Consider the following 24,702-nt stretch of genomic DNA (forward strand, 5'->3'; position numbering starts at 1 on the left):
ACCTCTGCACAGATGGCCACTCAAGGCATGAAGTGAGATCAATGTTGGATTTCAGGAAGTTACAGAAATTGGGAAGACACAGCCCAACCCCCCACAAACCACCACTGGAAAAGCAATGGGCTTCCCAAAGTAGTTTGGCTATACAGCAAGCATTTCTTAGTAGTTGACTTTCTCCCAAGAGAAGCTGACCTTCCCTATCCAGAGTGAGCAACTGCCACAAGAACAGGAGTTATTTTCTTGTATCATGCAGGTGTATTGGCCATACAATACGTACATTCTATGAGCGTTGTTGGTTTATCAAGGGGCTGAGCTGCAAAGCATACCTTTTGATCTCTTGGTTCAAATGTACTCAGGCAGATATGTGGAAGCATTATCGGGGTAACACATGGCATTCATACAGGAAACGTGGAGCAAGACAAGGATATGGTTGGTTATCAGCAGCTGACCGGTGAGCTTGTTCATCAAAGTTGTGAAGAAAAACTATTCCTATTGTAGAGAAGCAACCACCACAATGAGCAGTGAATGAATGATTAAGACATTTACATGATAATTAGCTTGTGAAAATTCAGTATGTAGAATCATTGTTATTTTTGACTGGAATTCTCCTTTGAGGATTAATTCCTCCCGCCCCAACCCTCCTTTTTTTCAGTTCCCCTCTCTGATATACTGTGTCCTCTAGAGTACAGCTGAATCAGCGTGGGAAAGAGCTTTTGCTGCAGCAGCTAACTTTATCCAGTGAAGTCACATCATCCGTGCTGTATGGTTTCAGCAAATTGCGTCGCTGGAGGGGGGAGGGGAGAGATGCTGGAAGACGAGGGAGGGAGGGAGGGAGGGAGGGGAAATGGCTATAGAAAAACTTCTTTGTACCATGTCTGTTGTTGCTTTTCCAAGTATATTTTTTGTGAGACATGGAAACCTTTGTCCTCTTGTTTACCTTGATCCTCCAGGCCTTTCAGCTTTTCTTTTTTTTCCCCTCGTCCCATCCTCACCCAGCATTCTCTGGCGTGCAGTAGTTTCTATCTCTCTCCCCGAGCTCACACGGTCCCTAAGATGAATTCATCCCTTTGATGTGACACAGCACGGCAGTGTAGAGAGAGAGAGAGGAAGAAAGCTGAGCTGTGAGGTTTTACTGTGTTGCACAATCCTCCTCTGCCTCATCATCACAGTGACCCACTTATCAGTGTGCTCCCCATCTCCCTGCATCTTATTCTCTCCTCTTATGTATTGTAATTACTCCTCTTATACATCGCTCTCTTCATCTCTTTTCACTTCCCTTCCCTTGTTTGCCTTTGTGTTACTCTCAGCTCTGCATGGTCCCTAATTTAATAAACATCTTGTTATGAAATCTTTCCTTCCTTTGCTTTATTTTGTTCGTCCTTTTTTGCGCTCTACTTTTTAATGACTTTTCCTTGTTTACAATATTATATGAACACTTCGGCATCTCCTAACAATTAAAATTCACCTTACTTTCTTCATGTCTCATCATATTTTTATGCCAATTCTTTCTTCTCTCTAATCATCATTTCTTGTATACAGAGCCCTGATTAAAGAAAGTGTGGGTGTTATTATCTTATTTACTGGATAATCTTCTCAGACTGTGTGTGTGTATCTGAGCTCAATATGATCCAAGTTATGTGGGGGATCTGTCAAACTCTGCCACATTCTGTGTTTATTACCGAGACACTCAATATCCCATAGCAGGCAGAGACTGAATGTTCCTGTGCTCTTTGCACCACTGGAACATAACCACGCTGTCTCGGTCTGTCTGTCTGTCTGTCTCTCTCTCTCTCTCTCTCTCTCTCTCTCTCTCTCTCTCTCTCACACTCTCACTCACACACACACAGTCTGAAAATGCTCAGAGGGAAAAATGACAACTGATAGACAGAGGCGTCGACTGCTAAGCCTCCATTTCCAGCATGTGCACCTGACAGCTGCCATGATTGTCCTGACAAAATCATTTAGCTACAGTTGCACTCTGTCCCTGTTTGGGCCACAGTGCTCTTATAGTGGTAAAATCACCATTGGTATCATTTCTCACTTCATAATAATCTTTAAACCTCCTGGAAAGATACATAAACAGCCATAAAGAGAACAGAAAGTTGTGTTCTTGTATGATGGTGCTTCATGCTACCAAATAACCTAGCATTTGTCCAAGCACGTTGATTTACTAGCACGCTGGTTAATTAGCACACTGGTTAATTAGCTTGTTGGTTTGCAAGCGTGTTGTTTTACTATTATGCTGTTTACTAGCATGTTGGTTTTCTAGCATTATGGATAGTTAGCATGTACGTTTACTAGCATGTTGTATACTAGCATGTTGGTTTACTAGCACACTTGTTAATTAGCATCTTGTTAAGTAGCATGTTGGTTTACTAGCACGCTGGTTTACTAGCACGCTGGTTAACTAGCATGTTGGTTTTACTGTTATGCTGGTTTTAGTCATGTTTAATTTCACCAACCAGAGTTGAGGGGTACCATCTATCAGTCTGATGAGAATTATATAAATAAAAATAAATTAATACATAAAAAGATGAATCTTAATCAGATAATCGCTTCCAAGACTTCTTTAATCTGCCTCCAGGTACCAAAATCTTACAATTTAAGACTGTAAGGCTGTAAGATTTCTTTTTAAAAATTCATTACACTCAAATTACAGCTCTGTCAATAATAAAAATGGGCAGGGGGAGGGGAAAAAAGAAAGGAGAAAAAAAAACAGGTTAGTTAGCCTTTCCAAGTTTTTACCATTGCTGTAGAGCGTACTATTTTTTTCTGGGACAAGTGTTGTGTGCTTTTTCTTTGATAGACAGCCAGCCGGGTGTGAGGCTACCAAACTTTATATTTGAGGTGAAACTAATTCCTACTGTGATATTTCAATCACAGCTAGCTACCCAGCCATTATCTAATCATTAACTGTATATTGTGGGTTTCTGTGCATGGCATACTTTAAATAAAACTTGAAGAAAAATTGTTGTTTATTTAACCCACCCAACAAAATATCTTTCTATATAACTGGCATTAGCAATGATCTCTCCGAGAAGGGTTAGCTGCTGTTCAATGAAACTGGTAGTTCTCGTTCAGATAAGTAGGCTATGAATAGGAAAATCCATGAATCACTTGGCTGAGTGAAGTGATTACCTGTCACATGGAGTTTGACTCTTTGTTCATGCAGAGCTTTTGAATAGAGTCTTAAAGAGTTTGTGGTGAGTCACAGGGTCGGGCCGCTTGCATTAGTTTTGATTCACCTCATCACAGACGAACCAGACTGAAAACGCTGCCGGGTGCTCTGCTGTCGGTAAAAACAAGTCTGACACATGCACACACTTTCTCTGCACAAACACGAAAACAAACACACTGGCTGGCCTGTCTCGCTGTCTTTTGCTCGCTGGCTCTCACACAAAGTCGACTGAAAGTTGCCTTCATTACAACAAACACTTGGCTCCTTGTTATCTTTCTTGCACACACTATCCTCTACACATAGGATGCACACTAACTCTCTTTGCCTGCATGTCTTCTTCACTGTGTCGTTCTATGCAAACACGCACATTTGCCCTCATTTGCAGCAAATGGTGCTTCTAGTCGTCTCAAGAACACACACACACACAGACACTTCGATGCTATATACACATTGAAAACGATGCACTCGAGGGTTAATGCATTAAAAGTGTGCTATTTCTGATGCACTAACAATATAATTAGTATGCTAATGGTGGATCATTAGTGCTACTAAAGATATACAGAAATACAATTAAGTGTATTTGACTGTACTATTTTGAGGCACCATTAAGATGCACTTGAGTATACTTGAGAACAACTTGTGTAACTTATGTGTATTATTCTAACTTTTTCCTCAACTTGAAGTATATTTTGAATTTTTTTTTAATTAATTCCAAATTCTAATAATTATATTTAAAAGGTACTATCCACACATTTTGATTGAATTATAAATATATTCATTATAAATTAATGTAGTCTATTTATAGTTACTGTTTTAAAATACACAACAAATACAGTTTTAAAAAATAGCATTCGTGAAAAAACATGTACTTAACTATATTAAAGGGCACCTTAATAATATCTTAATGTAGTACAGCCAAGTACACTTAATTGTATTTCAGCATATATCTTGTAGTACTAATGATAAATATAAGTATAATCAGTACATTATTAGAACATTAAAAAATAGGCCATTTTTGTGCATTAATAAAGTGCACATGGAAGTATACTGAGTATACTAAAATGTTGCCCGTAGTGTGTAATTTGTACACAAGAAATCACACTTTTTTTCCTAACAGAATGCAAATAATAACAAGGTTTGCACAGAGAGATAATAATTAGAAATTTCACAACTTCACTAACATCAAGCAGATTTGTTATGTTCTTTGTGTTTCTTTGCTTAATGGGCTATTAGGTTCCAAATGGTCCAAATTAAGTACTTATCATCTGCCTGCTAGCATCTTCAAATACATTTTTTTGTTTTATTTATTGAGTGAATGTCCCAAATATTCCACACAGGTATATAGTTGTCGGACATAATGAGATTGTTTCTTCATTGCTGTTTCAGCTGCTTCAGATCATTTAAAATAAACAACAAAAGCCTCTTATTTGTTGCACATAGTGTTGGTATACCTAGCTATACCTCCCATGAAATATAACTTTTTTTTGGGATGATGTTACAAAATCAGAGCAAAATTAGAAATGTTTCTGGCACTATATTGAATGTATTCCTGTGAGTGTGTGTATGTGTTTGTATGGCTGTCCCTTTATGTCTCCTGGTATTGTGCGCTGTCATTTTGTCACCCGTCCACTGCTGGCAAGATAGAAAATAATTTTCCCCAGGGCCAGTGGGTGTGACCTCAACTATTTCAGGCTCTCAATCACCAGCAGGACGGCAACAAGTTCAGTGTTTATCTGCATGCTAAGTGCGTACAATGTTGTGTTTCCATTCTTGTCATTGCACGCAGTCTATTGAACACACTTAGGTACTTTCTCACAAGCTCTGCAGAGAGACAAAGCCCTGTGGTGAGCGTTTTCCTGATTGATGGTGGCAAAAAACTGGTGTGTGAAGATTTGCACGTCGTTGGCGATTGCCTGCAGTCATGCTTCACACACAGAGGCTGTGCTTGCCTAAGTCATCACCGATCACAGTGACAGAGGGTGACGGACTGCCTGCTGACAAGTGGAATAGTCAGACACACACACACACACACACACACACACACAGTCAGACTGAGTGATAACCACCTTACTATAGATAGATTCACTTATTCGTCTCTATTATTAGGTTAAAGCGTCTCTCTGTAGTCTATAGAAACCAGCAGACCACATATGCGAGCAGGACACCACTCACTTTTTCTTTTTACACATCTCGTATCTTGTTTTTGGCATTCATGACCGAGGCCATGATCTCTGTGCTCCGCTCACATTTCAGAACTGGCAGGTAGCTGCTGTCAGGTGTAAACAAGCTGACCTTTCGAAGAAGGAGCAGCTGTCTGTAATGATTCGTACTTGAAATTCTAGTTTGGATCTTTAATGGGTTTCATCTGTCCTGAGGGCATGAAACTTGCTCAACCTTATATGTCAGTGGTTTTTGAGGCTTAAATTGAGAATATTGTTGCTTGGTTGTTTTGAGTTTTTCTAGAATTAACAAGGGTTTATAGGCTTGAATAGATTAGTTAATTTTATGCGTTTTTTAGGCTTATTATGATTGATAATCACAGTCTTACATAACGCCTAAAATAATATGGATAACGTGCATTAGAAATATTTAATGGGTGCAGCTAAACAAACAAATAAAATGTGTATTTATGTCTTTTTTTTCTCGTCCATTTGAGCTCATGAGCTAGTTTAATGTGTGTATATATAAAAATACATTTAAAGTGATTTAAAGGTGCAGATAGCTTAATCAAATCACATGAACAATTTATTTGCATAATGTCATACATCAGTGCTCTTTCCAGATGGAGGATAGACAACTGGAGGTATTTCTGAGGCAACAACGGCAACATAAATGCCTCTGATTTAAGCCATTTAACGCTGTTCCAATTGATCAAATTGGGAAAAACAAGCGCAAAGTCCCCAAAATAGTATAACACAAAGGGGGAAAGCAATATACAAATTATCTAGCACTGGCAGTCATTTAATGCTACTTTGGTTCCGAGGAGGCGGACTCAACTGCACACATACATACTTCAACATACTGTAGATGCAGTCATGTGACCCACATTAAGTGCTGCCCCTAGCACCGAACAGAAGACCACAGATTTTACTACTTTTACAAGTGAAGGATCTGATTTTATTCACTTCTACATGAGCTAAAAATCATGTGTAGGCTGCCACTACTTTAACTGGATTTCTCAACTGAAGACCAAAGTGCAGTCACTATAGTTTAGTTTTTACCTCCCTTCTGTTTTTTCACATTTTTCATGTTTTTTATGTATCTTAACTTGCACATTTTTATGGCACAATCATTTATTTTGTGTGACAGATTTCAAAAAGTCAAAAACCGAAATAGTCGTTGTACTTTGCCATTGAATACAGTATAGAGCACCACACTGACATGGAAATTAAAAAAACATACAGAGTAATAATATGAGAATATAAAATGGCAACAGCATCCATCCATTTATCTCTCTTCTCCTCAGTTTGAAATAACTCCTCTGATGTTTTTTACATTTGCATATAACCTCAGTCCTCTGGCTCCACAGCGCACACACTTCTACACTAATAGATGACAGGCTTTGATATGTTCTGCCACATTCCCTCGTTTCTCCGCCTCTCTTTTCTGTTGCCTTAACGAGGGGGGATTTCAGAGCGAGACCCCTCTCGCTAAGACGTGGAGACAGATTTCAGAGAAAGAGGTCGAAGGGGACGCTCATCTGTAGAGAGACTCACTGAGATGCTTAAAATGTAGGTTGTGTAAATGCCTCTTAACGGCTCAGGAATGAGGGTGAAGGTGGGGTAGCCTTGTGTGCAAGTATGTATGAGTGTATCAAGTGTGTGTGTGTGTGTGTGTGTGTGTGTGTGTGAACAAATGCAAATGAGATGTGTGCAAGCATGGTGTGAGTGTCACTGATGTCAAGTGGAATTGTTTGAGGTTAGGTCTTTGTGTTTATTGCTTACTTTAAGCATATACATTCCTGCTGTTTTATTCATCCTCACAGTAAATGGTTTATGTGAAAAACTCCAGTTGCAATAGGTAAAGGAATTCATCTGTAGTCATGCCGTTAGCATAGAGTACATAATGTACCGCACTTGACACTTGTCTTGCATGTGGTGTTGTATTTTCAAAGGTATAATTGTGAGCTAATTCTATTCTGTGCACATCAACCCACCCACGCAAAAAGTGAAATCACAGTGACTGAGCTTTCATGCTGAGAGCTAAAATCAAACCGTCCTTCCATCCTCCCTGTCCCTGTGTCTGAATACCAGTGTGTGCTTCAGGCAAAAGCATATAGGAGTCTTCTGAGAGGCTTTAACACACACACACGCACACACACACACAAAACATGATTTAAAACTGGAAACAGTTCCAGGGTTCATCCAGTGCATCAAAAAAGGCGTTTGTTCATTGTCCAGCCAGGGTGTTCAATCTAAAATAGCACTTCTTTATTTTCATATAGGTAAGGGCTTACTGTTTTCGCACCATGAAACCATTTTTCTTCGTTAAGAACATTACGAGCATAAAAACAGCAGCAAAACCTTAACATGTGATCAACTTATAACCAGCCAGTTATTTACTTTAGTCGGTCAGCAGGTGTGAATTTATTTGCTGTAAACAGCTGACTGTGGTTTCATATAGGGTTATGGACCGGTGAGAGCCAATATGAGTCGACCAATTAACTAAATCAATGAGCTGAAAGTGATGATTGCCAATAATAGCTGTAGAGTTGTTTGTTGATTCTCAGTGGCATAATCTAAATATTATACTAAATGGAGCTTCGACATGACTCTTTATTGGAACCTGACTGCACTGATCGAAGATGATAGAAGTTAGGTAATATTGCACTGGGATGCAGTAGAACGAGATGCTGAATACCCAGGAAGACAAGAACGTCCATATTGGGCAATTCTACAAAACCACAGAATATGTTTAAGTGTGTTTAAGTCTAATGGCAAAATGTTTTTCAATTTTTGCTTGTGAAAGATGTTCATTATGGCAAATGGTTTAGGTATGGTTGACATGAGGCACAGAGCAGTGCTGTGTTCCAATACCCATAATTCCATGAGTACACTTAAACGCAGTACACTATCCGCACTTACTAAGTACGCAGATTTCAGGAGGTGAGTGTTGTTCTAAATCTAATAATCATGGTGCACTTACCGGAAATTACGCTCGCGACAGCCGCGGCGGCTTGTCACACGCAAAAAACTTCCCATTTTGAACGGCGAAAAAATTACCCTTTGTGTTGTTTAATCTTTACTTCTACAATCTGGCAATATGGCTCCATTAACACAGGAAATGTGGAGAATGCGCCTGCGTCGTCAGCAACGTTATCTACTCCTCCTGATGTTGAAAGACAATGCTCCGCTGTTGTTTCGGCCGCCATTACAAACATTTTTTTTGAGCTGAGCGGCTCTGCCTGGCTCCACCTCTTCCGCTACGTAGACAAGATGGCGGCCGTTGAGTGTGTATAGTGTACATCATTCCACACTCAGCGTTTTGACCGTCATGAGGGCAACATCCGGGTCCTTTAGGTACACTTCTTTTCGCCGCGATCGGAATCAGAACACCCTGCGTACTCAAACTAAGTATAGTAAGTACGGGAAGTATGGGTATTGGAACACCCATACTACTAAAGCGAGTCCTGTTGGTGATACAATAGGCAATAGTGAATTTCCAATGCTAAAATAGTGACATAACAATATAGTTGTATGATATCTATCTTCCAACATCAAACTAATCTAATGAATCATATTGGTACAAACACCCAACATTCTGTACAGCTGATCCTGAATCAGCAGCCACTAACAACCTGACCAATAGCCGAGACCAAGATTCCGACAATTCCGAGTCCAACAAGGCAGACTAGTGCAAGCCTTCAAAAAAGTAGTCTTGCGACTGAACTTAAGGTAAGGGGATGATTGTGGCTATGGGTAATAAAAAGGCAAGCATGGGTGGTCGGTAGCGTAGTGGGTTACGCAGGCGCCCCATGTGTAGAGGCTACAGTCCTCGCTGCAGCTGGCCCCGGTTCGAGTCCCGCATCGGACGGCCCTTTACTGCATGTCATTCCCCTCTCTCTGCCCCCTGTTTCCTGTCTCTCTTCAACTATCCTGTCCATTAAAGGCATGAAAAAATACATTAAAAAATAAATAAATAAATAAATAAAAAGGCAAGCATTATTGCAGGTCTGCAACAGGATGCAAACAGCGTTCTATAGCATATGCTACACATCCATTCAGCCTCATCCAATCCACCTCCCTACATAAAAGGTCATACTACTTCCTGCAATGACAATGAATGTTGGCATTGGCATAAACTGTACGGTGCCAATATGGATGCCAATGTGGATGTATTTTCTGGTGATACTGGGTTGGGATAGCAGAGTCTATTTTGCTGCAATCATGCAGTATGTTGTTACTGAGCAGTTCAGCTGTTGGTAAAGGCCACCACTTGGATGAAGAGTCTGCACTTGCACATGGTTTATTTGGCTTTAATTCCCAGAAGGGAGCGTTTGGAAGATACATCATGTGGTAGCTGGGAGGAAAGGGTTGATCCTCCCTGTGTGCCTCTTCTGCACAAGCCTTGTGGTGAAATAAAATGAACCAGAGGAACACAGAACCTTTGAAGTGGCATCGAGCAGAATACAGCCTCTAACCACCGAGCCACTAAACGACCCAGCCCTGGCAGCGTGGCACAGCACAATGACATTTCCATATGTCTGCTCCTAATAGGGAAATATATGTTCGGGCGGTTTTGTGTTTGGAGTGCAATGACGTGGAAACAGTATTTTGAATACAGAGGTGAAATGAAGCAACTGAAAGTGAGAGAAAGTGTGTAATTGGGGTTGGTTTCGGTGAGGGTTAGTGTCTAAAAAAAGAAAAGTGGTGTGAAAACATGAGTCAGTGTGAACATCATTTCAGCACACTTATCCTTTAGTTTTCCATTTTAGTTTCCCCCTCTCCCTTTGCTGATTTACATGTCACTGTCCTCTCATCAGGAACATTTTTTAGCAGCTCACTAACCAAGGATGTTTTTCTTGTTTCAGGAGGAAGAGATGCCCGAGGTAGAGATAGACATAGATGACCTGTTGGAGGTCAACAGTGACGACGAGAGAGCCAGCAAACTACAGGTACACCCCTGAGACCGTGTGTGTCTGTCTTTGTACCTACACATCTATTTTTAACAAACCCCATTGTAATATACTCTGCATGAATCAATGTCGAGGTATCCACTTTCACTCAGTGCACATACTGCTTCTTGTTCCGTCTGGATTAGGGCTTTCAACAAATGTTCTAAATTTAAATATATATTCAAATTGTAGAAAAACAAATAGACATTCAAATATCCAATTACTTTTGCAAGAGGGAAGCTCCAGAGACGGACAGCTGGCTATTTAGATAGCTAACTTGTCCCTCTATGGAGTTTATAGGGAGCAAAATGCCTGAATATTGATTTATCTAGAATACATTTTGATCTTAAACATGACAGTTAAATAAGTTGAAATTAGAGGAATTGTAAAGGAGTAGCCCATAAGACACACCCCAACAATGATATTATCGTTTATTGTGATGTTTCATTGTGGACATTGTCATTTGCCACTTCGGTAGCTGTCACTCAACCCTTCTGGAAAGAAGTCACATGAGAAGAGATGCATAAACACAGACATAGAATCCTTATTTTGCTACCCTGATAATGTCAGGAAATTATTAAAATGAGACAATGTATACTAAAACCAACTACTAATTTTGAGGGTCACAGCATGTTGAATTATATTACAATATGGCACTTTATATTCTATTCTATATTATAGAATTTTAAACTATTTTTACATTGTATCTTCATGATTTAAAAAAATGAAAAGTCCAAAAGCTGTCTCAATGATGTCTTAAACCATGTAATCCCCCAACAACTCTCTGTTTTCCCTGTCATGCTTTTTCCACAGGAATCACTAATAGACTGCTACAAACCAACAGAGGTGAGTGTGTTTAGTGTGTCTGACTGTCATACAATAAAACAGTCAATATCAATTACCCAGCAGCTTGTATGTAGATGGACATTATTGATGCTCATGTGCATCGCTCGATTTGCAGTATATAGAGCGCTGTACGCTAAAGCATCGTGTCCCACATATGTATGTGCGTGGTTAATTAATTTCTTGTGACAGTCACATTCATTTTTTTCTTTTCACCCTGACCTAAATACAATGAAGAGTTAAAAGGACACGTGCACACACACAAACGCACAACCTTGTAATTCTATCGTTGTGAGGACCCATTATTTACATAATTAAATAATGGGTCCCTAACCTTAACCATTAACTAAATGTTATACTAAACCTAATTGTGACCTGAACCTTAAAAACAAGTCTTAATACTCAAACAGGCCTTTGAAGAAGTGGGGACCAGCTGAAATGTCCTCACATCCCAAATTGTCCTCACTACATTGGTTTAAAAACTTCTTATGGTCCTCACTTTGTAGGAATACAAGTAAACACACACAAACACAAAAAATAGTTTTTGACATTGTTTGAACAATAATAATTTGCACACCAGCCACGTTAAAGTTGTTTACTAGTTAATGGATTTGATTACGTTTAGCATGAGTGTGTGAGTGTGTGTGAAGAGGTGTTAAGTGTTTGGGTTAGGGTGAGGTGGGGTTAAGCTATTATGGTGATTACAGGTAGTTCAGACCAATCACATTACCACTACATACGGTGATCTCGTCCAGCCTGGACTCCCCATCTGTCATCTGTGAGTGTGTTTGTGTGTGTGAGTGTGTGTGGTATTAGGTCACACTGTGAAAACTGCTACAAGGTCACACTGGTATCCAAAGCTAGAGAAGTGTCCAGCCAGGTTGACAGCCGCTGATACGTGTCACACCTAAACACACACACACACACACACACACGCATGCACGTACGCACGCACACACACACACACACACACACACACACACACACACACACACACACACACACATCATAATCCCTTGAGAATGGAGAAGCACAGATGCCATTTTGAACACATCCCACAGAGGAGGCATCAGCTGGGGATAAACAGCGAAGTAATGGCGAGAAATGTGACAAAAGTAGGGAGTGATGGAGGGAGGATGAAAGAAAGAATGAAAGCACTGTTAGAAAAAGGTACGCTGGGAGAATGACAGGAGAGGAGGGGAGGGAAGTGAAGTGAGGGACAGAAGCTATTACAAAGAGATAGGAAGAGAGGGGTGCAGAGGGATATATGAAAAGACAGCTCGAGGCAGGAAGAGAGAGAAGAGGAGGAGATATACAGAGAGAGAGAGAGGAGGTGAGGCTTTGGTAATTGGGTCATGAGGAGAGTCACCCCTGATTTAATGAGTGGGATTATATTCCAACATATTCTTCCCCCCAGTCGCCCTATCATGGACCTCTGTGCAACCTCAAACTTAAACCACACATACAGGTTCTCTTTGTCCTCCCTTACTAAGTTTCTAAGTTTCTTATTAATTCACAGTTTCCTTATTGGAGTTTGTGGCTCCATGTTTGTTTTTCATCCCTTTAGAATTTAGTCAGGCTTATGTCTCCCTAGGCTTAAATGTCTGGATTTTTTTTTTTTTTTTTTTTTTTTTACAAAATGTCTCTGCAATAGGTTGAAATGAAAGGAAATACACTTATTTTCCTAATTTGAATTCGATCGCACTATATTTGAAGCTAAACTTGCAGTTGGGTTGACTTAGCTTCAATAAAAGCTCACAAATGAACACTTTATATCTTGTTTGTTTAATCTGTACAAAAACCCCTAGTTTCTCAAGGACATTTTTATATAATTTCATGTTTCAATTACTGAATTTAAGACATGCAAGTAGGCAGATTTTGTTATCTTCAGACAGAGCCAGGCTAGCTGTTTTCCAGCCTTTAAGCTAAGCTAAGCTAAGTGTCTGCTAGTTGTAGATTTATATCTAGTGCTAAAGTTTTGTTGCACCTGTCTGCATTTTTAATAGGAATGCAACAGCTTTGCATTTTGGGAAATACATTTATTTGCAATTTTTGATGCCACTCTCATGACTGCGCCCTAAATTTGAAGCTCAAACAAGAAGCTGGTTAGCTTAGCTTACCATAAATGCTGAACATGGGGAGACAGCTAGCTTAGTTTTGTGTAAAGGTAACTAACTCTGCCAACCATCACCTCTAAAAGCCGGTGAATTTTTTTTAACGGTAATCAGAGCCAGGCCAGCATTTTTTTCCATTTTTTCCTGTCTGTATGCAAGCTAAGCTAACCACCTACTGGTTATTGCTTCATATACTATACATAGTTAACATGAGTGTGGTATCAATCTTCTTGTTTAACTCTTGATAAGAAAGATAAGAAGTGCATTTCCAAAAATATACAACTATTCTTAAAAAAAGAGCCCTTTTGTCAATTACTTATGTTCTTGCCAGTTCTGTAAGACCTGTCTTCAGTCGATCACATCCCATTAAGCCATCACATGAATTAAACAGTCTGTTCTCACCCACTTTTTATAGTTACACCTACGAAAAGTGATGCTTTCTAACCCTGTTTCCTCTCTTCCTTGCAGGACTTTGTCCGTGAGTTGCTGGGCAGGATAAGGGGAATGAGGAAACTCAGTGCGCCGACTAAGAAGGGCCTATAATGGCTGTGATGCCAACCATCAATCAACCATAAACTACGTCATCTCAGCTCCACCTACTTAACCCACTCAACATGGACTGTCATCACACAGAATAACTTATCTAAACATTACAGCATTAGTAACTATTTTGCGCAACTTGCAAACAGACACCATAAACTCCATGCATATAGCACTAGCCATTCATTTCACAATCACGTAGAATAACAAGGTGTATTATAATATTTGACTGTTGAAAAGGTACATAAGCAAAACAGAGCCAACATGGTTAAATAGCATTCAGCCACAATAAAAACGTCACGCCCCGGAACGTGCCAGAACTGCAACTGTGCTTTAACATGAATAATACCACATAATGCCACATTTCAGAGCCATGTTACAAGCTGATACTGTAATCCCACAGCCATACAGACTACAACACTGACAAAAGGGGAGGTGGTAAAAAATATGTTTGTACTACAGTAGGTGTGAAATTAGCTGTAGCACTATGTAAACACAGTGCTTCATGATTTTGTCATTTTTTTACTGAGGTGTTTTGCTGTTACTTCTTTTTAAAGAAAATGTACTGTATGTTGCCATTTATTGTTCATGTGATTGAAAATGTGGTCTTCAGCAGTTTTCGTTCTTGTCCTACTTTAAAGTCACCCTGCTTATCCTTACTCTGTCAGTGCTTGCAAATGTAAGGGAGCTCTCTGTAGTTTTATTTTAAGCACAAGGCGTTAATGCATTAATTCTGTCCTTGTGTGATTTGTAAACTCTGGAAAGAGTGGGGATATTTTAGCAAGCAAGGCTAAAATAAAATATTTTTGCTTTTTACCCACTTGTATACTTTTCACCACAGCAAGGCATGATGGGTTTTGCAGTTCTTTATATGAGACTATAAAACCTGTATGATTGGCAGCCTTTCACTTCTAATGTCATGCAGTGTTGTCCATTACTCTCCCTCATCAGGAAACATATCAGTTGGTCGTTTAGGTTTAAGCACAAAGCCCATTTCTCACACTCTGGTTCACTTAACTCTGCTAACTTGCCTCTCTAATAAGTGGTTGAAGTTGCCTTTAAGGACATTCAGGATCAGTTCACTTTTTTCTCAGCACTGAACCTTAATTACTGACAACCGAAAAAGGAAAATACGGTTCATTTAGAACCTAAGGACAACTTGAAACTTTGACACTTAAACCTGTCAGGTCCTGTAAGGGAAGGTGTGCCAAAACTGGGAGTATTACATCTTAAAGGTCATGGCAGCATTAGTGTGACACAGCATTTCCACAGATTGTTTGTCAAGTTTGTGAAACATCTTCCGAATTTTAAGATGTTTAAAACTTTTCCAGGATGCAGAAAACATGTTGTATTTGCATAATCCTAGGTTTAAGAGGTGGATTTAGTTATATATTATTGTTAATGTGCACCGACACACTCAAAAACCTGTAAGCTCTGGTACAATCATGACTCTGTTATGGGGTTGGGCCCAGTTTCACTTCCGAGCAGTCAATCGTGTACCGACGGGAATGGAGCAGACCTAAATCTGCCATATGATACACACCCTCAGCTGCCAAAGACAAAAGCAGGGCAATGTTTGAGTTTAACATAACACTTGCAAAGCACCCGTCTTGCATGCTAACAACAGAGAGAAAAAACACTGATAACAAATATAGATATTATGAACTTATAATCAAGCAAAAAATACTTTTTTGACTTAGCTACCATGTCTGACTTTGTAGAACTTTTTGTGTTGAAACAACGTGACGGTCACGTTGGAGAGAATCCAGGAAAAATTTTAAAAATGGTGCTGTTTTTGATGTTCTTCCCAGGTTTTGGTTGTATAAAAACACATTTTCACTGTCGATTGATGCCAGAGAAATGTGTCTGGAAGAAATGTGTCTGTCTTTATTGATGCGGTGCATAGCGTCTAAAGTGGCTTCCTCTTTTGCATCTCCTTTCCTCAGCGTGGGCTGGGCTGGATGGGTGTCACCGCACTCAGATAGCGATGGTTTATTTGTTTAAAAAAAGATTGTGTGTTTTCTGGGTCAGTGAATTGGAAGGAAAAGTTGAAGAGGAAGCCATTATAGGAAACCGAGATGCATCCAGGACTCATGTCGAGGTACTCCATAGGATTTTCTCTGTCAAGAAACAGTTCAGGGGCAATAGGCTGATATTTTATAATTTATGGGGTTTCAAGTGGAGAGTATTTTGAAAGTGTCCATACTAGAAAGCTTTACGTTTGCATGTATTTTTAAAGTCGCATGTTGAGGGGAACATTTTGTTGGCCCAAAGGTTTTTAATTTCACAAAATAAAACACTTTCCTTTTTTATACCTTTATTATTATTAAGAATAAAATATTCAGTTTTTCAGCTGCAGTTTTGTTTTTCTGTACATCCACAATAAGCGTTCTTGTTTTTAAAATGTAATGTGGTGTGTGGTTTGTTTTTGCTGATAATAAAAATGCAGAAGGACTCTGTACTGTTTAAACAGATGCCTTCCCTGTGTGATTATTACTTTTTCATGGGTAAAGGATGTGTCTTATTAAGGCCCATATTAACATTTGTTTGGCAGCGCCCACTAGTGGCTGTAGCAATTATGATGGAAACCAATGTGGAAGTGAAGAGATGGAGTATAAAGAACAACAAAGTCCATTTCAGGCGGGCTGGAGGTTTAATAACAAACACAGCCGTTTGAACAAATAAAACTGTGTTCATGTCACCAAGTAAACCAAAGTCAATTTGTTTTTCAAAGTTACGTATCTCATTTAACTTTTGTGAATAATATAGAAGTCATGTCCTACATCCCATTTTACACCACCTACATAACTACCATAACCATGTAAACATGTAATTTTGTTTCCTAAACTTAACCCAACTGGGTTTGACAATGTTTAATACGTTTTAGTCAAGATTGACTTATGTGTAACAGATGTAACAGACGTACTTATGTTAACTCAAACAATCATCTTTTCCTAAACTTAACCAAGTAGTTTCAATTCACAACATTAATCACGTGTGAACTGTAACTGTAATCCAGGAGAAAGTTTATCTTTCTCTCTATTTTCAGTTTTAATGTGAAGCTAAGCTCACCATCTGCTTGGTAAAATGTGTATTTTATATACTTCTCTATATCGTTTCTTTCACAATGTCAAAAAAAAAAAAAACAGCAGTGAAACTGCATTACAGCAATATTACCATCATTTAAACATCACTTTACAATCTGATCCCTGCATGTGGCAGTATACAAAAACAGGCTTTACCATGTGGTTATTTCACATAGACTATTTATTATTTTAATTACCAGGAAACAAGCTATATCTTAATACATATTGCTATTGAGATATGATATGACCTATATATTGGGATAGAGGATTTTGGTCATACCACCCACAAAAAGCATATTTCCTGATTTTTGTCTTTACACATACATTTGTGAATATATGAAATAATTCAGTATGTTGAGAACGGTGAATGTGTGTGTGTGTGTGTGTGTGTGTGTGTGTGTTTCTGCACAAGGGCCATATTAGAGCATCATGGCTGCCAATGTGTTCCTTCTCAGTGCCACACAATGTGGCAGTAGTTTAGTAGGGCAACCCTGTCTGGTCCTGTAAAGAGCTCATCAGGGTATGACATTATTGCTCAATATGCGCATGAGTAGCCTTTCTCTGCAGCACGTCTAGCCCCATATGGACTGGCCTACTGTACATTGTTGCTAGGTAGAAAGTGTTCATTAATCAGATTTAAGAGGGAGCTTAGAAATAAAAATCACAATGAAAGTTGCATGATCACCAATCTGTGAGGGAACAAGTGACTGAAAATCAAAGCTTCTATATTTTTATTTCTAAATGGAAGTCAATGTGGACGAATATAGGCCAGTTTCCAGAGGAGACAGACAGAGAGAGAGAGAACATGCCACAGTTTTTATTCCCGCAGAGAACGTGCTAATGAATGTCTTCTGATTCACTCGCACGCATTGCCAAACAGCCTCGTGGATTTCACTGCAGGAAACAGAATTGCATACACACATACTGCGTGTTGGGAGGAACGGAGAGCCAAAGCGGCGCCAAGGCGACTGTGCAGTGCAACAAGGCTGCGTGTGCCTTTAAATTCCATGACCCACTTTTCACAGCTGGGGCTGGCTGGCTGGCAGGGAGCGCTCGTGCACGCTGCCTTGAATAATTGGGACTGCAAGGTGAATGTGAGGAGAATAGTTAAGGACGGGAGCATCCCCCTCCTTCCTTCCCGACAGCCAGCGTGCCCAGCTCAGTCAGCTGGCTGCACACCAGCAGATCTCACACCAGCTCGAGTTGCTGTCGGTCATGGTGTTTCAGACTATTAAAAATGATGGAGACAGTTGTTTGGCAGAAGCAAAGGAATCATATGGATGTATGAAATAAAATGGCAAAGGCATTGTCGGTCTCATTTTAGACATTTTTATGAGCTGTTTTCAAGAAAACCAATAGAAATACATCATATCTTCCAATGTGAAATAGCAGCAGCCCCTACTGTAAATTTTATGTCTTCCCATCCCCCTCCTCATGTTGCCATTCTCTCTCTTGATCCTATACGTCCCTCTCCACCCCCTTATTCTCTTCCACTACTTGAATATATTTTTTCACCCCTTTCCCTTGTGGTTGCAGTGATCTATCATGCCAATACTTCACACTGACAGAAAGAGAGAGTAGGGGGAGCAGATTGAGAATAGAAAAAAGACACTGTATATGACCAGAGCGGTAGAGAAAGAGATGAGAGATAGGTTTGACACCAGCAGCGTCTACCCCCACTCAGTCCCCTTCTGCTTGGAAGATAGATCCCATCTCGTCTCCACTGCTGTGGAACTCTACAGCAGCATCAGATAAATGCTGGGCCGACGTGTCACACTGTTATGGCCTGCTCATTCATTCACATGACAGGCAATTCAGCCATACAGCATCACTTATTACCCAGACAGAGAGAAAGAGAATTTTTCTGTCACCTCTAGGGCTGACCCAGTGCCATTGTAATCAACATCAAAATCACTATTTGAATGCTTTGTTTTGATTTGGTTAAATTAAAGGGCGAGAAATGGAGTGTCTCCTGTCCATGGACGACAATACAGAAGCATCCAAAAGAGAAATGATGGCCGCAGCATGTGACAAACTGGAGGATGATAACAAAAAAAACCTGACTGAAACAATAGACTGTATAAAAAATGGACGATGCTTTTCACTTCCTCTCACTGTACAAAAGTGAAGCCAAACTATTCCAGATATGGCCACTGCCATGTTGCACTAGTGATGTCATTTGGAGAGTTATCAAGTTCCCATCCAAAACACCTGCATGAGCCAATCAGAGCACAATGCGATCTGGCAATCATGACTAATTAAATAACTAATTAAAACCAAACTTATTAGAAAAATAAACACTTGAACATGTGTAAATGTGACAAGAAATACTTAAAAATCACAGAAAAAAATCTTTGGGAAAAATCTATTTGACAGTGCACTTTGTTGTTTTGCCCATGTCCCATCTGCTAAAATAGAGGGGGCAGGGCTTATGTCCAATATCGCAGCCAGCCACCAAGGGGCGATGGAGGTGTTTTGGCTTCACTTCTATCAGGTTGTCCATCTTTATGTACAGTCTATGTCCAAAACCTGGTCCCAGTCCTCTTGCTTTATGGTTGCATCCTGGCCTAGTGTTTCAGACTTTTTACATTTTTAAATTTGGTCCCTTTTCCTTTATATTAATTCTCTACCATACGTGAGGAGGTATAGGCTACGTAGGCTGGAACACAGAGCTGCTGCGTCCAGTAGAATTGATCCTGCGTCCTGCTTTGACTATTCTCACTGAAGCTTCGAAGCCCTCAAAATGTTAATCAGGGCAGTCAAGTCACCTAAAAAGGTGCATTGTGGGTAAGGAGGACATGGCATGAAGGACTCTCTGCCTACCATCCCTGCTGTAACCTGAAAGTGATCTAGTACGACGTGAACATTACTAGAAACAGATAAAAATGCATTGCAAAGTGGGCCAGACAAGGTTGAGTAATTTCCAGCAAGACTGTGTGTTTTTTCATTTACTGAATATTTGATTCTACTCCAACCTTAAGTACAACCCAATCCCTGGGAACAACCTCCTTCCACCACTCTATAAATACTTTATAACACATGCATGTTCCACTTACACAACTTTCATATGTGTGTGTGTGTGGCAAAACGTGCATGGCATCTTGTGGGAAATCTATTTAATTTCACTACGCTGAGCCCATTCACTTTTCCAGACATAAATGTTACAACTCTTACTCCTCAAGCATAAAAAGAGGTAGGTGTATACAAGATCACACAGGCTTCTTTGCCAACATTGACCATTTCTACAACCAGTACTACTACAGCTGGAGGCGAACACACACAGAAGATTTGACTGAATAAATGGGAATCGCCTTGGTGCAGCTGTCTGAAGCCGTTTCAATGAAAAGTTTCAAGGTTTTATACTCATATTTATCTGAGTTCTTCCTGTCATCACTACTAGAAGATGATGGGTCAGACAAATGAAGTGTGTAGTGTGCAGTGGCTGAAGAAGAACCTTACTCAAGTAAAGATTCAAGTACTACAATGAAACAATGTAGGCCTGGGTATCATTTAACAAAATTATGATACCAGTACGCTTAATGTTACACCAATATCAATTGAGTACTTTATTCAATACTGTTTTCCTACTTAATTCCTTAACTCTCATGTGAATACACATCACAGACCTGTAGTATAGTTGCAGCTGTCAAACTGTACAACCAGCACTGCTCCAGTAGACCACCACCAACAGAACGGACTGATGGAGATACTAATGTAACCAATGTGCAATATTTCTACACTGTGGTACATTATTATCTCATACTACTATTTCTTATTTTTAATTTGTATTGCTGATATTTTTCTATACCCCCGTGTTTCTTCACTTTAAAATGTAGAGAAGTAAAAGGATAGAGAAGGGTAAAAATAGAATACTCAAGTAAAGTACAAGTATCTCAAAATTGTACTTATTTAAACAACTAGAGTGGATATGCTAAGTTACATTACAGCACAGGTATGGTGTATTAATTAATTCAGAATGATTTTATTGTCAGGATAGAATTAACAACCTATGCTCCTTTGTGGGTTATTATAAACTATAGTTGTGCATTAATAATAACATAGCTACTAGATAAACTCCTACGGGGTCAAAAGAATTATGCTAAACACCATTTTTGCTGATTAGTATACATTCTGTCACCTCATTAGAATAAACAATGATAGAAAATATTCAGCAGGGATGCATATAGAGCCTAGATGTTGCGTATTTACAGATTTATAGTTCAGCAGCCCGCTAAGCTACCCAACACAATAAATGGCTGGATGTTAGCAAACACTGCTGTTATAAACACTGCAGTGTAGACAATACTACTCTGACCACCCGAGGGATTAATGGCAGGGATTTAGAATTAATAGCACTATTTACTTGGGTCACATAGCCATATGTCTGCTGGCCTGTTTGCGTATGAACTGCTTGTTTTTGAGGTTTGTTTTCTTCGATGTGATTGGCTCTTTCTGTGCATATTCAGAGGGAGGAGATTGGTCCGCTGTAGAGGGGTTGCTAGATAAAGCATGGACTCTACAGCTGAGTGTGTGTGTGTGTGTGTGTGTGTGTGTCTATTTAGACAGCATGGTGAGGGGGGTCCTAGTGGGGGATCTGTCTATCTGCAGGGGGTGAGTTCAGATCATTCTCTATTATGCCATCTGTGTCTAGTGAATTATGTAGAGACAGAGATCATTAAAGAGGCTATTATGCTATCAAAACATGCTCAGTGTCATACATGGTCTTATTTGATCCATACATAAATAATAATTTTATCAAAAAAGGGCTGACCTAATATATGTTCTTTAAAAGATGACCAAAAGGAAACAACAGAGTGGTATTGTAGACAAGTTAAAGCATGATAAATCCTCTGGTTTCCTTTGTTTTACATCAGAAAAATGAACAGTCAGGTTTAAAAAGTGATTCACTTATCAAAACAGAGACATGAGGTGATGTGTTGCTATGGAGAGACTGTCCTGTCTGTCTGCTGCTGTAGAGGTAGCATGAGGATAGAGAGGGCGACTGAGGCAGACACAGCAACAGAGACAAAGAGGCAGGTGGAGTCAGCCTTAAAGCAAAAGTGATAAGATGAAGAGAAAAGAGTGAAAAAGTACTGTGTGGTGCAATCTTAGCAATAGCAATTAATAGTTAATCATCTGCTTTAGTCTGTGCTGCGAAAAGGCAGCACTGTGTGTGAGTACATGGGTTACAAGAGGACAGCAGTTAAACCTGCAATGTGCTTCATTATTAATTGCCAGAATACGTGTGATTTCACCGTCTGCAAAACCGAATGGGTGAAAAATCAAGCAGATTCTTATTTCCTGAGGCAATATATGCGAGATGGGAGTCGTGAAAATTTGCAGCAAAGCTGTGATAAAGTGATATCACCACTATACTGACATCTGTTTATTTGTTTTTCTGTTGATGAGTGTTTTGTAGGTGGCCATGTGTTACTATCAGCAAGCAGCCGCATGTCTCTGCAAGACGGTTTTAAATTAATTTTTGCAGCGTATGCATTGTTTACTTCATTATCTCTGAGATTATCTGCACTTGTTCAGCACAACATAATTAGCTGCTATGTTGCGTTCAACTACAGTGGGAAAATAGCAGCTACATCATGATTTAATAACCTAGAACTGGTTTAAAGACAAATGGGAAAGTCTGAATTTCCAAAACACTTTTTTCTTAATGAAGTTTCTAATGGTGGTAATAATATTAGTTCCTATATTCTCCTCACAGAGCTTATTATCTGCAATGATCCAAAACGCAATGCAAAAATCCCATAGGTGAATATTCTATAGACCCCATGGTAATGATACTTCTGGACTGGTCAACAAAAATACTTCATTTCATTTCCTCTCTTTTAAGTCAATAAAGGGGGGATGTCTAACAAAAGCACCACATTTTTTTCCACATGCTCTCCATCACCATTTTTGATGGGAGCCATATTAAATATATGAGAACCAATATATCTTCCAAGCAACTTAGATGGTCATTCTTAGTGTCAAATATAAATTTTTTGGGGTCAAGGAATCCATGAAAGCTATTGAGAATATCACTAGATGATTATTTGATCAAACAGATGTGTTCATTTTGGCCATGTATTTACGTAATTTCCAACTCAGTTCCTTAGCGGCCTGACATATATTAATATAGGTCATATACAGTACATGTATTCTGAAAAATGTATAACATGCATACATTCAAGTGCACTTTATAAGCTTCACTTTTATTCTTTATTACATTTACAACTACAAAGATCTGTGCAATTCCAGTGTGTCTTCTTGCGTGAGCACCTTGCACCACAGCCACTTTTAATAATAATAATTGTTAATAATTGTAATTGTGACCTGTATTAGGAATAGCGATATAAAATCACTGATAGTCTTTTTGCCTATGTAGGTCATATAGAGGCATCAGTATTAAATTAAATCTGTGTCGAAACCAGTTAAAAGTTCCTTGTAGTTGCTTTAATGTAGTATAGAAATAGTTTTAAGAGGCTTTAATGCCACATCCCTGTGGATATAAAAAGATGCAGTTTTTCTCTGGATTGTTGATCCTGCTTGTTAAACCAGCCTGCTTAATCTAGAAACTTATCTGATCTCCACTCTGATGTTTGCTGGCCCATGCTGAGCAAGAGCACCCACCAAATTAATCCAAATACACGAGTGAGGAGCAAAAGAGGCCGCTTGTCCTCAAAACCAATCAGTTCCTCGATCTGCTTACTCCTCAGCAGCCCACTGCCTCCCTCACATACAGCCCTGAGCATTAATCAACCCGAGGATCAGCATCCTAAAGTGGAAACGTCTGACATCCATTCCATTCAAAAACATTTAGGTCAAACAAACACACAAAATCTTTCTTCCCTCACTTCAGATCAGCAAGCAAATACTCTATACCATGCAGAGACTCAGTGTGTGATTGATTGTCGGGAGAATCTCAAGATCCCTCTCCCCTGGGAACCAATTACAGACAGTTTGGGGAGGCTTTCATCCTGCACATGTGACCCTGAACGTCACTCCAGGCTTAACCACCACCTACTGAATGAGCTCTGGACACTATAACCTTCTCAGCAGCAAACAAAAACAGACACTAAGGAAGAGGAGCTTTGTCTAGACGGGGTTTATCTGGGAAAAATAAGTAGAGAAATGAGTGTCTTGGTTTAAATACGGTTACAAGAAAGCTGAATAAGTAAAGTTCCCGTCCTCTCTATCTCCGACCCATCATGCACCCAAGAGACACCCTCTGTCTGTGTGAATGTACCTACAGGCCAATATCTCCTCCCTCCACCTCCTCCATCAGAGGAATTGCCAAACAGCTGGTTGCCATGGTTTCAGTTTTCTGTGCACCAATCCGTAGCCGTTTCACTTACTGGGGGTCCAGAGGGGGGTAAGCCTGCACAGTCTGGCAAATAGCAGCGATATGAGCAGAGATTAGCATACATTCAGCCAGGAACAGCAAATCCTTGCTCAAATATCACTGGGTTAGCTGAAATAACAGTGGTGTGTTTTATTTTTGTTTAATTGAAACGCTTCTGCAGCAGCCTTTACTAAATTTATATGCACCATGTTGTTCATTGAGATTTTTGGCAAACACCAGATTTGGTAAACTGATCAATCTGTGCTAATGTGACATTACAGATAAATCCAAGCTACTTATGTTCATGCATAAATATTCCAGGCATCAAACAATACTTCATTATTTTTTTGATAGCGCTGCAATTAGCTGGATCTTTTGATTTAAACATCTTATTGATGTATCAATGAGACCTAATGAGAAAGGTATTGAATCCCCATGAAGGCACTGAATGTAATTTTGATGAGTCAAACATTGTTAATGTAAGAGGATGG

The 24,702-nt window shown here is 39.5% G+C and overlaps 1 protein-coding gene across 1 annotated transcript in view; it reads left to right on the forward strand.

Annotated features, from left to right (window-relative positions):
• ppp1r14c (protein phosphatase 1, regulatory (inhibitor) subunit 14C) overlaps positions 1–16,260 on the forward strand; it is a 28,565-nt gene extending 12,305 nt beyond the window's left edge. Inside the window, exons 2-4 of the mRNA XM_059357040.1 lie at positions 10,206–10,289; positions 11,103–11,135; positions 13,715–16,260. Of these exons, the coding sequence (XP_059213023.1) occupies positions 10,206–10,289; positions 11,103–11,135; positions 13,715–13,789 (192 nt within the window). The 3' untranslated portion in view covers positions 13,790–16,260. The remainder of the gene's footprint in view (positions 1–10,205; positions 10,290–11,102; positions 11,136–13,714) is intronic.
• Positions 16,261–24,702: the final 8,442 nt, after the last annotated feature.

This window comes from Centropristis striata, chromosome 18, assembly GCF_030273125.1.
Source record: "Centropristis striata isolate RG_2023a ecotype Rhode Island chromosome 18, C.striata_1.0, whole genome shotgun sequence".
NCBI lineage: Eukaryota > Metazoa > Chordata > Actinopteri > Perciformes > Serranidae > Centropristis > Centropristis striata.